The sequence below is a fragment of the Mus caroli genome, chromosome 1, assembly GCF_900094665.2.
Source record: "Mus caroli chromosome 1, CAROLI_EIJ_v1.1, whole genome shotgun sequence".
Lineage (NCBI taxonomy): Eukaryota > Metazoa > Chordata > Mammalia > Rodentia > Muridae > Mus > Mus caroli.
The window spans coordinates 83535781-83550237 of NC_034570.1; the positions used below are offsets into that span (position 1 = coordinate 83535781).

General features: G+C 46.9%; 1 protein-coding gene across 29 annotated transcripts in view; it reads left to right on the forward strand.

The window, feature by feature from the left end:
* The window catches only part of Lrrfip1 (LRR binding FLII interacting protein 1), a 129169-nt gene that overhangs the window by 76412 nt on the left and 38300 nt on the right, over positions 1–14457 (forward strand). For 10 of the 29 annotated variants that reach the window (XM_029474322.1, XM_029474382.1, XM_029474391.1 and 7 more), the window contains exons 4-11: positions 842–889; positions 2317–2361; positions 2944–2994; positions 6022–6060; positions 8861–8920; positions 10959–11024; positions 12561–12638; positions 14369–14413. The exons of 8 other annotated variants lie outside the window; for them this stretch is intronic. In XM_029474322.1, coding sequence (XP_029330182.1) covers positions 842–889; positions 2317–2361; positions 2944–2994; positions 6022–6060; positions 8861–8920; positions 10959–11024; positions 12561–12638; positions 14369–14413 — 432 coding nt within the window. 11 more of the 29 variants (XM_029473605.1, XM_021157842.2, XM_029474085.1 and 8 more) reach the window with 9 other exon arrangements.

Below are 14457 nucleotides of genomic sequence, written 5' to 3' on the forward strand. Positions count from 1 at the left end.
CATTTAAAAACATCCCTGTACTTCTGGCACCCAGGTTTATATTTCTGATTATAAGCTTAAAGTGTGTAAAATGTGATGTTTACAGGTTTGCTGCTGGTTCTGTGATTTTCTTGCTAGAAATAGAGAAGAAAATAAGGGGAAAGGTCAAGCAGGTTGTTAAGCCCAGGTTCTTACCCGGAAGCAGCCATTCTGACCTACTTAGTTGAGTCTAACTGGGACCACCATGGCTTAGAGTAGGTAGTAAAACCTAGAGCCATTGGCTACAGTCTTTTCCCACCCAAAGGCCTGCTCTACAGGTCCTAGACATCTGCCAGCAGTTATGGGTTCTCCAGCCTGCACTGGGCACAGGTGTCAGACAGCAGGAACCTGCAGCTAGAAGCCAGCTCAGCACATCGCTTCTCCCTTCCCTCTCTGGGGCCCTTTCCTGGGGCAGTGACACTGAATGGCTCTCAGCTTGGGCTTCTAGTAGATAGCATTTGTTCCTCCTGCAAGGATGCCCCAAAGCTGTGAACAGCTTTGCAGAGGGGCCTACAGTGAGTGGTTCTACACATGGGCTTCTTTCCTGACATCTTGGTAGGCCACCCTTGCCAGATGAGTGCTTTGCCTTGGGCTCCAGAGGCCCGCAAAGCAGGAGCGGCTAGGCAGGCCTCATCTCAGGCCACTACCTCGCTGCTTAGGAAATGGCCTCTGTGCAGACCCCAGGTTTGTAGCCACTGTGCCAGGCATGCTGCCTCCCTGAGTGAGTGTGTGTGGGGGGTGGAGGGTGGGAGCCTGGTGGAACCATTTCTTAAGCCTTTAACTGTTCATTTCTTGCCTAATTTTCTTTCCCTTCTGTCTATAGAAATATTATGGGCTGGATACAAAATGGGGCGACATCGAGCAGTGGATGGTAGGCCCTGAATATAATTCTAAGACTTAAATGGTTTATAACTTAATCCTGACTGAAGTTTAATTACACCAGGAGATTCCTACTGCACTGTAATTTGATACTCAGAGGTCTTCCTCAGGGCACTTTGCATCTGGTGTGGTGCTATTAGAAAAGGCCTGGCCAGGCATGTGACCTGTCCCTCTGCAGGACTGCTGGTGTCTGCAGGCTGCTGTTGCCTAAGGTTCCATCACCACAGCTGCTCCCCCAGTTCTCTACATCAGAAGATTCCCCAGGGCTGGGCATGCGCCCTTGTCCAAGAACTTCCCAGAGAACCTCACATTACCATCAGAACATCTCGCTGTTATAGTTAGAACCTGAAGAGGCACCCTAGTCTGTTTGCTTCCCCCATACACAGCCAGCTCCCTATCTCCCCAAGCCCCACACTCCACACTGTCCCTGTTGCCTCCTCTTGTCTCATTTGTGCCTTTGAAAACCCCAGCTCTCCTCCCTTCCCAAATAACTTTTCTTTTAGAACCTGTCTGCCTTCCCAGCACAGGCCAGGGCTCACTCAGCCCTAGGGAGCCTATCTTGCTCTCAGGCCTCTCAGGAGAGGTGCCTATGTGGCCAAGCTATGGGCAAGGCACCCTCTGGTGCTTTCCAGTGATCCCCAAAGCAAGGCCTTTTATTAAGCCGCCCACCTCTTTCTATCCTGGCTGCTGTCCTGAACTTGACGCATGCTTTTGGCATTGGAGACCTGGAAATGTCTTCATCAGGGCTTCTCACTATTGAACAGCCCGAGGGAGATTCAAGGCCATCTCTACCATCTTAGATGCTATGTGCGATATAAATATCTATTGAAAGACTCATCTCGTCCAGCCCGTGTCAACGGTCTCAGTATTGTACGTCCCTGAGATGTCTGTCTTCTCATCAGATCCTAAGGACAGTTAAAAGGCGGCCACTTTGACAGAACAGTAATTAGCTGTGAGCAGCTCAGTACCTCCCACATCCATTCCAGAGATAAACACGCAAAACCCTGTTTGTCCCAGAGTCCATAAAGCAAGCAGGGTGACATCCACGTTGAGGTTCTCTGGGGAAATTGTTTCCCCGAAGGAGAGTCAGTCCTGAGGGGAAGAGAGCTGATTTAAAATCAGATTCCAGAGTTGGGGGTGGGGGAGTAGAAAGCAGGGTTTCATTTCTGCCCAAGCACCCCCTCATTGCTTTTAAAGCCACCAACTATGCCAGTTATTCCAGTTCTGAAGGACTTCCCCAGAGGAGCTATGTCCCACAGTCCTGTAGTCAGAACTTTTAAACAAAAGCAAAGCAGCAAATACTGACTTGCCATTTAGATCGGAAATGCTAGGTTCTGTGGCAGTGGGACCTTGTGGGGTTTCTAAGCTCTCTGCCTTGCTATCGCTAACCTCTCTTTGCCATTCCATGTGCTCCGGTAGGAAGACAGCGAGCGCTACTCTCGTAGATTCCGGAGAAACACCTCGGTCAGTACCACGCTCTGTACCATGCTCCTTCACTGCAAAGGACAAGTTCCTCTAGTGGCTTAAATAGATACAGTGCTTAAGAGAGACTTGCCATTGTTGATGTACAACTGCTATCTTTATCTGAATAAAGACCGTAACTCAGCCTTCAGCATTTTGGGCTAAGCTGAGTGAAAAAAGTGTGTTTCGATTTTTAAAAAAACAAAAACAAAAAACTGGATATCAAACCAAGGCCTCATTTGAGTTTGGGTACTCTACCACGAAACTTTATCTCCTACTCTGCTAGGATGTGTTTAAGTATTATTATTAATATATTGTTCATGACATTGTAAATGGCTTTTCTTGTTGTTAAGTACCAGTAGATAATTTTTATACTCACGAAGCTTATTAATAACCCTCCTTAAAAGCTACCTGTGGCATCCAGTGTTTCCATAAACAGCCCTAGGCAAACTGAGACATACTGAGGTCCTGAGGTCACATCCTGTGAGATCTCAGAGGGTGGCTGGTCCACTCACTGCTCTGGAGTCGGGTCAGCAGGTTTCTTTACGGTCCGTTCATGGTTGTGTTCTCATCCTCTTTTATTAGGCTTCTGACGAAGACGAGCGCTTGTCCGTGGGTAGTCGCGGCAGCCTAAGGGTCAGTAACGGGGCGTGACTGCTTCTGCATGGCACACTGTGTGGGCTAGATCCCCGTCCCTGCTTTTAGTCCTCAGATCACAATTTCTGTGCTTAGTGGGTCCCCACCTAACTGATGAATATGTATGATATGTATGGATACATATACAATGTATACATGTAACAATGTATATAAGTTAGCCAAGGGCAGGGTGGGCTGCGCTGGGGAGACTATGGAGTGTTACTTTATTGCTGTAGTTCACTAGAGAGTGGTGGGCGGAGGTTTATGCTTTCAATAGTTTTCCCACAACATGAAACTATGAAACTTTGGTTAATGGTTGTCTCAGAGTCAGTATGATACACAGGAACATGAAGGCACACTGCATGCCCGCCCACCCACATGCCCACACGCTCTCCAGGAACGCTAACCTTGGTTAAACCATCCATAAGTTGGTTGGACTTGGGAAATAGTTCAGTTGGTCAATGAGGACCCTGAGTTCCACCCCCAGAACTCCTGTGAAGGAGGCCATGTGTGGTGGTAGGTGCTTATAATTCCAGTAATTCAGAGGGCAGTTTGGGAAGCTCTCTGGCTACCTAGTTTAGCCTTCTTAGGAAGTGCCAGGCCAACGAGAAACACTGTCAAAAAAAAAAAAAAAGGCATGTCTAGAAATGACACCTAAGGTTATCCACTAACCTCCACATGCATAAACATGTGTGAGAAAGCATGCACAGAAGTAGCCATGAGTCATTTCAGATGGTTCTACAGTAGCTGGAGGCTCCCCTGGAGCCTTCTGGCTATGGAACCTTTCAAGCTATAATGAAGGCTCTCTGCGGTGCTGGAGACTGGACCTAAAGCCTCCCATGTTCTAGGCATGTTCTATTACTGAGTTACAGCCCCAGCCTTGAACGCTCCTCATGGGCAACATCATGGCTAATAAATACAGCCTTTATAGCTGCATTAGAAGAAAATGTGTGCTCTGGGAAACGAGGCAGAACGGTTGTGCTTTAGCTTAGTAAGCAATGCCCTTGTGATTAGCTGCAGGGTGGACACGGGATCTCTAGGATGTCATAACTAGGTCTCTAAGAGCTGCTCTGCTTTGCTAAGAGACTATTGAGCCAAGAGTTGGTTTATTATCACTGTGACAGTTAGGACACACAATATTACCCCTTGAATAAGCATGCACCAGGTGTATGCTTAACTTGGCATGTAGCAATAAGGCCCTGAGGTGGGCACACCAGCTTTGTGGCTTAGCCACCATCACTGGCCCTGTCCTCTTAGCACTAAGAGCAGACCCTGTGTGGCTTTTCTGGACAGTTACATGTGAAACAAGGGAGGTGACACCTTGCTACTGGGAAGTTCCTGCTGTGTGTCTTTCCTGCTACAGACGATGCAGCTGTGACTTCCTCACTGGCCCTCCCTCAGACACGGTCTGTTTTTAAGGAAGCAAGGTTTACGTAAGCAGAATATATGTACAAGCTCAGCTTGCAACATCTGTGACCAGGCCCAGCCAGTGGGAGGTATCAAAGGTCTGGCTCTTGAAACCAAGAGGAGGAAGGACAGTTGGGGACCAGGGGAGGGACTGGGAAGGGCAGAACAGAAAGCTGACCCTTGGACGTAGCCTCCTGGTGGTGACTTTGCAAGAGAACCTTTCCCAGAAACAGCAAGCCCAAGCCGGATGAACAGATGTCTGAGGTAGAATAGGCAGGAGATGGAAGCAGAACCCAAGTCTCTGGGACAATGTGTCATCTGCAGACCGTGGTCCTCTAGGATTCCCCCAGGGAGGAATTTCACCATTATAAGATTCCTGGAGGGTGGGGTAGAGATGTGTGTCCTAACTTCAAAGAGTTTGCTGAAGTTTGCTGAAGTCTAGCAAGTGCTGGGGTGCTCATTCATTCCCCTTCTGAGTTGGCCTCTAGTGAACTGAGTCCCCATCCTGGACATCTTTTTTCAGATCCCAGGGTATCTGTCCTAAGGTTTGAAATTTCCCACAGGAAGTCCACGGTTAGTGAACTGAGGAGGAGCACGGGAGAAAGTCACTGAATGTCACTATCAGCCTCTATTGGCTGCATGACTCTCCCATGGTGTACTTAGTGGGGAAAAGCCTGTGCCACCAAGCCTGACAACCTGAGTTCAGACCCTAGGATCCACATGGTGGAAAGTGAGAGCTGACTTTTGAAAGCTTTCTTCTGAGTTTCACTTATACCTGGCACATGCCGACCACCCCCCCAAATTAGAAATGTCTTTTTTTGTTTTGTTTTTAAAAAACTAGAGTCTTAATTTTTTTTTTAAAGAATTTGAGAGCTGGGATCTTGGAAATAAAAATCAAACCTGCTATTCTCACTTATTTTAGAACAAAGTCTAGAGCGTTTAGGGACCCACTTGAGGTCACAGTTTTTAGTGACAGTGCCAGCTCCTGCCTTCCCCAGAGCCTTTCACACCTGCCAGGTGTCCAAAACTCTGTCTCCTGCTGGCTGGTACAGCTTTGGAAGGCAGCTGGCAGCCCTTCTTTGTAGACACATCTCCCTCTATGTCTATGGAGGCTGGACTGTGCCGCTTAGTACATTTTAATATTCTGAAGCCTTTACTTAGCAATTCCTAAGATGGTTTCTTTCAGCTGCCCAAGCCCCCTCTCTACAGTTTGGCAGTGGTGATAAGCCCTGACAGCCAGGAAGGTGGTTACCATGCATGGTTCCTGAGAATTATCCTAAGGTTTTAATTATCTTTATTTAAATCTGACGACCATACATCTCCAGACTTTTCCATAGTTTAATTAGAACTTTACCTATGTCATGAAGGAAGTAAGGCTCAAATTGTGTTTCGTGACCTATACCACTGTTGCATAGAAGCAATTTAATGTTCCTAGACTTTATGATGACTGCCATTCTGATAATATGTCTTTCTTTTAAGTAAAGACGTTAGAAGTCATGGGAAATGTGTTAGTGTTAAGATTTTCAAGGTTGCCTGGTTCTTGCCTCTACCTGTGACTTCTCTCTGATTCACTTCTGCCGCTCCTGTTTCTGTTTCCCCCCTCCACTCTTGTTCCAACAGGCACAGCCCGAGCTGGAGTATGGGAGTCCCTACGCCTGGGTGAGGTGGTCAGATCATTTTGCTGTGTGACTCTAACTGTGTGCAGTGCAGTGACAGATCATAACCATGGTGCTTTTTACTAACTTCCTAGATGCTTTTCCAAAAAGCCAAGTCCATCTGCTGGTCTTCACTATGAGTCAGGAGGGCATGGCTCTCTCTAGAGTGAGCCTCCTGGCCTGTGGATGGGGCCCTAAAACCAGGATTATATGCAGTACCTGGCTCCCAATCACCAGCAGGAGCTGAGTATTGGCTGTTGGTCACCAACCATGAACTAAGAACTCCTGTGTCCTTTTAAAGGACTTAAGTGTGAAGAAATCCCTTTACTTAATAAACCCCATTCTTTTCTAATCTGTATCTATTCAATTTAAGAGGACCGGCTGGCACTTTTCCTGGGAAAATTACCTTTGAGAAAGATTTCCGTTCCAGCAACAAAAATAAAGCCCTTTGGTCTAAACCCAATGAATTTTGCAAACCTATAGTCTCTTCTCTGATATTATGCAGAGAGACGATTTTATTCTAAAGCCCCTGGGCTTCATTTATTCTCCACTTTAGAATTATTTGGAAATTTTACTTTTATGTTCATGGCCATCGTTAATAGTGTTGTGCGTCTGCTGAGCATGCTTGAATCCTTCAAGGTCCACGGAAAGCTGGATAGAGCTACTGGGCGTGGGAATTCCCACCCCTGTCTCACACACTGAGCTGCTCAAACAGTCCTAGCCTGGTGAGGCAGGCCAGCTAGGAAGAAGCACAAGATAAGGCCCGAGATTGCAGATGTGCCCACAGTGTCCATCCTCTAGCCACAGAGCACCTGTGCAGTCACACCGTGACAGGAGACATTCTTGGACCTTTAAGGAATCAAATGTATTTGAACTTGTTTCTAGACCTCATCTTTTGTATTTTCAACTGAAAGTCCATTTTGAGAGCTGATCCTTGGGCTTCATGTGCCCAAGGCAGTGGCCCAAGGCATTTTGGACTTCACAGTGTCTTCTTTCTAAAATTAACTTGAATGCCTCAAGTGTGCCACTGGCTTCATCTCACAAGTTTCAACGATCCTTTCTTGTTTCGTTTACCATTTTAAAGACCTCTGACTGAGCTCCGTGACTTACATAGAGATACAGACAGCACACATTGTCTATCCAAATGGCTGCATAGCAGCTCCAAAGAGTTTAGAACACATTAAACACATTTCAGAAATGTTTTTTGGAAGGTTTTTTACATGCTCCTGTTTCACTTAGAAACTTTAAATTGTGTGACTTTGTTTTTGTATTTGGGGTGGGGGTTTTTTGTTGCTGTTTTTTTGTTTTTTTAGTTTTTTTTTTTTGTTTTTTTGAGTTGTTGCAAAAGCAGGCCTATAGTTTATAATGAAGATTACATGACTGTGGGGTTAGAGTCCGTCTGTCATTTACTTATCCTGCATTAGTACCGTACTCTTGCTACACTGGAGTGAGGCTCACCCAGTACCTTCCACAAGCCACACCCTCCTGACTGCTGGTGTGCCCATCAGGTAGCCACATGTGCCTTCAGAGGTTACCAGGGTGTGCAGGAGACTCACAGACACTCACATGCCCCTCATCGTGGCCCTGAACTTTCTTCCTCTTCGTGAATATTGTCAGAGCTGTGGAAGTGCTGGTGCGGTTGAAGAACTTAACTTAAGGGCACAGGGCAGACCTTGCATTTGCAGTCTGAGACTCAGGTCTGCGACAGATAAATCCTCTTCCATCTACCAGATATGAGCCACTCTTACTTTTCCCGTGTTTGAAGCTGTCTTGGTCTCTGGTGGGTTCTACCTTGAGTCAACAACGATTTCCTCAAACATGGTTCCTAGTGCCATAAAATAGACCGTTGCCTGTAGAGAGAGCACTTCCAGATGGCCGTGCCTTGGCTCAAGGCGGCACTTCCCAACCTTCGAGTGCTGTGATCTCTCCACATGCTATGGTTGACCTCCCCCCCCAACCATAAAATTATTTCCATTGCTACTTTATAACTGTAATTTTGCCACTCTTATGAGTCACCATGTAAACATCTGCTGTATTACCTCTGTAAAAGGCTCACACATTTTACACCCCAGGGGTTGGGACCCACAGGTTGAGAACCACTGGCTTAGGCAGAGGGAGAGAAGAGTGCCAGGCAACTTTTGGATGGTTTGGTTGGGTTTGGTTTCTTCCTGGAGGACACATGAACATTGAGTATATCTTCGTTCTCATCTATCAAAACAAAGCAGGAAGAGTGGATCACTAAGAGCTGCCTCCCTAAGGTTTGCTAGTCCTTCGTGGGAGACTTCTGCACTCCGTTGTGGGTTACACTGACATGAGTTACGCAGACATGAATCTTCGGGACACAGCTTCTTCCGGCTGCATTGTCCAATCCTTACCCAGAATCTAACTGAGCTGGGCAGGTCACTATCCTCTGGCCTGGCGTTCAGCCTTCTTGAAATCTCGAGTTTCCATGGCACTAACCTAAGATTGAACACAGGAAAACTGCCCAGAGAAGCAGTTTACATCAAGCCATGGGCCTCACGCCACAGGAGGGAATAGCACAGGCACCATGCTTGCTGGGCGTTTGATGAGTTGTAGTGGGGTAGGAGGCATGTTGGCAGGTTGTGTGGGTGTGTGTGTGTGAGAGAGAGACACACACGTGTGTGGGAGGGAGTGCTTTCTGTTGCCCTGGGGTTACCCCCATTCATTCCCTTCAGTTCCTCTGCAGAGAAGGCTCAGTGTATTCCTGGATAAGTGCTGCTCTATGGTTTGTACCTGCCCTGTTAATTACACTGATGTGACCTCTTCTTTCTTTGTTGAAACAGACTAACGGTTATGACGGAGACTATTGTGGATCCCAGTCCCTAAGTAGAAGATCTGGCAGGGTTAGTACAGCGAGCCTGCATGGCACGTGCTCTGAGGGGTCGCTGCTTCTGTGTGTCTAAAATACATTGCTAAACTTAGTTACTTTGCTCTTTTTGTGTTAGCCTGGCTCCTTTTACCCCCCGCCCCAGCGCATTCTAACATTCTCAAATGTTAGTATTCAAGCATTCTTAGCATGATTCGCATTCTAGACGTTAACGTTAAGAAGCTGATAAGCATTCCTAAAAATACCCAGGATGCAGAATTGGCTCGTCCACTATTGGCCTCCCTTATATGTGTCCGTTGGTGATTCAGCTCTCACGTGGATGGAAGACCACCATTTTCAGTTTCCCAAATTTCAAGCTTGCGAGTCTAATGTTTACCTTAAATGCATGCGTGAGAGCCTGTACTTTCCTGATGAGGAAAAGGAAGGGAAGAGGGGTCAGGATTCTGATGTTTTGAGTGCTCACGGGAAGGGTGAGGGAGAGAGTGAGGGCAGACATCCTAGTGAAGAAACCAGAGCCAGAGGGAGGCTCAGAGTACTGGGGAAGGCCTGGGATCTGTCAAGGATTGTTGGGCCTTTCAGAAGGTTAAATTGGGCACATTTTAATTAAGCCTCATGATCCAAACAGATTAATCTGAGTTAAATGACCTAATACCTTCCTGTTCTTAATGTCATTTTTCCCCTTCTGGAAATAAGTTTCTTGTATAAGATTTAATTTATTTTAATTATATTAAAATAGCATTTAGTCACTTCCATTCCATTTCTAAGCTTCAGATTACGCACACACACACACACACACACACACACACACACACATACACACAGAGATAGAGAGTAAGCCAACAGTCTCGGCTTTCCCAAACTGGCTGAACAGGTTACTTGAGCCTTCTGGAAACCTGTTTAGGATTGCCTGTGCTTTTTTTATATGTCCCCTTCTAAGCTTCTCTAGTTCCAGACTTCAGAGACCTCCTAGTCCAAGCCTTCTATCCTGTCACCCTTCACACTGACACCTGAGCCTTTAAAGTACCTCGGGGACAGAAGCCTGGAGTCACCTGCCTGTGCAGGGCCTTCAGTAGTGTTGCTGACTGTGCCCAAGTTGTGCCTGCAGAGCTGGCTACCACAGCCACAATGTTTCCATATTGACTGCTGTAACTTTAACTCCAAGTTTCACCATAACTGAAGGTATTTGGTAGCTCTTTAGATCCAGCTTCCTTCCAATGCTACCTTCTTTGTCACCCTGTCTGTGGCTCCTCGGGGTGACATCGAGCTGTAGATCATACATATATTCAGTACTAATTTGCCTTATGAGTTAGTTAAGGTTTAGGCAGTGCTTCTAAAAGTCAAATCCAAAATAGCCTGATGATAAAACTTCACAGAGTGAAAGTAGATGTAAAATTGGTTTAACAAGGAGCTAGAAAGAGTCACATGACTGACGCCTTACTTCATCTAAGTCACACTTAAGAAACTAAACTCAGGGCAATCTGGAGGAAAGAGTGAGTGGGATGGAGGAGCTTGGCAGATGTGAAAGACACAGACACTTGCCTGATAAGAGCCTGGGAATGTCTGTCTTCTCTCTGCTTGATCCTTTGTGTGTAATGTCACCGCTCCTGTGCCCTTCCCCCACATTCTCTGTGGCCTGATGCTTTACAGTGTATACTCAAGGCTCGCTACCCCCACCCCCACCCCCTTGCTGCAGGCCTGGGAGCTTCTCAGCCTCCCTTACCTCTCTTCATCGAGGTGCTGGGCTAGGCTGAAGAAAAGTTGACGTTTCTTGCAATAGAAAGAATTTCAGTTACTTAAGGAGATATGCAGAAAGGAGAGAGTTGAGCCTACAAGGGTTTGACATGAAATTCAGTAAGCAACTGGCTAATAATAGGCCATTCAACTTCACTCTGACTTGTGAAATGCTGCCCAGACTCACTTGCTAAGAGTTTGCCCTGCAGACTCTTCATGCGAGCCAGAGAGCTCCTAGGTCCTAACACTGGTGTGCCTGCGCTTCCCGTGTGAGCGTAAGGAAGCACTCACCGCTTACACAGTCTCTCTCCTTTGGTGCTCAGAATTCCAGCTTCAGCGGCGGTGATGGCCGAGTCTCTACTTTGTCGTCCTGCAGGGAGGAGAAGTTGGTTGGTTTCCATTTAAATCTTTCACATCCTCTCTTCAGAGACTGCAGGTTCTGTAGCATGCATCCTTGTACGTGGACTTCTGCCTCCCCTGCCCCCAACCTAGTTCACAAGTTGCTCTTGAAATGATGTTCTACTGATCTTCTGAGGCGTGATTAACATTCAACCTTACCCCACTGACCTGTATTTAGTGTAAACTGTTGCATCCTACCGTGAGTGAACCAATGGGATGTTTGTGTATATTGTCTTCCAGTTAGAACTGATCCAAAGGGAAAACACTTAAAATAGCCTGGACCTTCTTACCTTCTTTCTGAAAATGATGCTAGGCATTGTGCACTCTGTCAGGGATGGTCTGACCTTGGCATGGAAATCCAGTCTGGTCTAGCTGTCTGTATACACTGATAGGCGTTGACCTGGACAGGTGATTTCTATTTACTGAAGAGTCCTACCAGCGGGGGCTGACGTGTCCCCGTTAAGGTTCATCCACTCACCAAACCAGGGAACCAGTTTAGGTAGAGGGGAAGTGAGTGGGCCCAGATAAGCCAGCAGTATGGGAACCCCTCCTGCATCTTCTTCCTAGAACACAGCCCATCACTGGCCAGGTCCCACTATCCCAGGAAAGGGTCATCAGAATTGATATAAGCCTTACTAAAGAGGAGAGGCTGGAGGACAGCTCAGCAGTTAAGAGCACTGACTGATCTTGCAGAGGACCAGAGTTCCATTCCCAGGAGCCACATGGCAGCTCTCTGCCGTCTACAACTCTTATTCCAGAGTATCCAGCACCCTCTCCTGGCCTTCATATGCACCCGGCATGCACATAATATACTTATATATATGCAGACAGAACATCCAAACACATACGATAAAAATAAGTAAATCTTTTTTTTTTTTTAATTTAAGAAATAAAAAGGAAACAAAAAAATCCCTAAGGGATTAAAGGCTATCCCTAGGTAAAACAGAGCCCACGACCAACTCAACTCACGGAGCTGAAAGCATCTAAACTCCGGGAATTATGTCGGAACTAGAGCTGGCTGCTCAGACATAGAACACGCCATTCTCCCGACTGGATCTCAGATTCCCGATGCTTAGCTTGCCAGTGTGCCTGTCTGATTCACTTTTGCTGTGTAATGCCTAACCAAGGGGATGAGACAGGAGGCTGTCCCTGGTGAGATAGCTATTTCTTAAGCAGAAGCTGAGGTCCCTGTGTGTTTCTGGTTCAGAGTTTCCTCCACCAAATCTTAAAGATCAGATCTCAAATTACAAAGACTAAAAAACGCATCATGATCTTGGTGTGCGTGTGCGTGTGTGTGTGTCATTCACTCATACACTGACTTAAAGTTCTAAGTATGTCTGATATAACCATTCTGGTTCTGTCAGTGGGCTGCTGTTTCTCTAACCATCCTTCCCTCCCCCTGCCCAGCAAGTGCATGACAAAGGCTGTTTTGCCTGGTGTGTCCAGTGCTAATCCACCTGTGACATGGAGTGAGTTCACCTCTCCCCATCTGTCTGACCTGACTCAACTGTTTTCTCTGATTACAGGGACTTTCCTGCTCCAACCTTGGCCTTCCCAGCAGTGGCCTTGCTTCCAAACCCCTGTCTACCCAAAATGGATCCCGGGTCTGTTCCGCTGCCCTCTCCCTGCAGAGCACTTTGTGGCCGATGAACGTAGAGGACAGTTCAACCCCTTCAGTGTGTAGTCACGGGGCCAGGCTTAGGGCTGTTTGGCTTGGCTTGGCTAGCTTGCTAGGACTTTTCTCTATCTCCTAAAAAAAAAAAAATGTAATTTAGGACCTAATATGGAAAAATAGGAGGATTCTGTGAAATGTATACTCAAAGAAACAAAACAAAAAACAACCCTCAAGCCCAGAGAACTGGTCTCTTGGGTTTCTCTGTTTCCAGCAATTGTTCCTCATTTGGGGTTCCGATTTGCTTTTTTTTTAAAAAATATTATTCTTTTGTAAACGTGTCCAGGAAACAATCTTCCCGATCCCTATGCACTCCACCTCCTGCATCTTGGGCAGAACTGGGCATTTCTTGGACTCTGTCTCTTTCCTGTTTTCTCAAGGCTGAGGTTCAGGTCCAAAATGGGCCTTCATTGCCTTGGGCTTTTGAGCTCTGTTGCGGCACAAGGGAGCCGTGTTAGAAATCCCAGTGCACACTTGGGGAAGTTGAACTGTTCTCTCCTTTGCAGGCAGACTCAGCCTCTGGGAGGTCTGCTGTTTGGCCCTGCACCCTCCCTTGCTCTCACCTGAGCCCAGTGTCTCGGGTCTGTACATAAGCCCTGACTCACCTCTGTGGCTAGATCCTGTACCTCAGAGGGCTGCCTCTGCATCCCAGCATCACCCTTGTGCTCTGTGTTACTCTGTATCCTAGGTGTGTATCCTTGAATGCTCATCCCTGAGCAGCTAGCGGCCTTAGCCACCCCTTTGTGTCTTAACTGGGCCTGTGACCCTGATAGCAGTAGTCATGCCCTCTCTTTCTCTTTGAGACAGGGTCTCTCTGTAGCCCTGGCTGTCCTTGCTCTTTACACCAGGCTGGCTTTGAACTCAGATCCTCTTGCCTCTGCCTCCTAGTGCTGGGATTAAGTGAGTGCCCCGACCAGCCAGGCAGCTATACCCATTCCGATACGATACATTCTGTCTGTAGTTTTTTTTCTGTACCTGAGGGGATAGTTCAAGGTCCTTGTGCCACTTCTAATATCTGAATGCAAAGGCACTCATGCCCCTCAAATAAAGTGGTGTGTCACTTACATAATATAACACACCTGCCTGGGGACTTGAAATCACCCCTGGCTCACACGTGATGCCTAACATGTGAATGGTGTGGAATTGTTGGGACGCCGTGTTCAGAGGCTGATGCAGGCAGACTCAGCCCCGTTCAGTACAGATTGGATTTTTGTTTGCTTGCTTTGTTTTTTTATTTGATTTTCAGATGTTTTTGATCCTTGGTTAGTTGAACCCCAGGAATGCTGAACCCCAGACATGGGGTTGAGCTATGAGGTACCTGAATGGCAGTTAACCTGGTGGCTGTGTACACCTGTTGGCTTTGCTTCAGGTCTTCTTCCAGCATCATCTGAAAAGAAATGACTGGGGGAAAAAAACATTCCAAAGATGCTGGGGAAGTTTGTGATTTTAAAGTTAGAAACTGTATCGTTTACCTTTCCTGTAAATGTTGGGTTTCTATCTGTCTGATCCCCTGAAAACACAATACCTTAACTTTGACTTTTTTTTCTAACCACCCTACTATAGTTACTTAGTTACCAGCCCTCTGGGCTTGGAGGTCTTATTGCTATTGTCTGTTGTTGTTTTCCCAAGGTCTAAAGCCTGGGTTTTGCTTTCCTCCTGCAGCCCTTCGTTCTGTGCAATGTTGCCTGGCCTGCTGGGAGTTACCGGGTGTGTGTGCTCCCCACCCCTGCCGTGGGTGCTCCCCTCTGCCC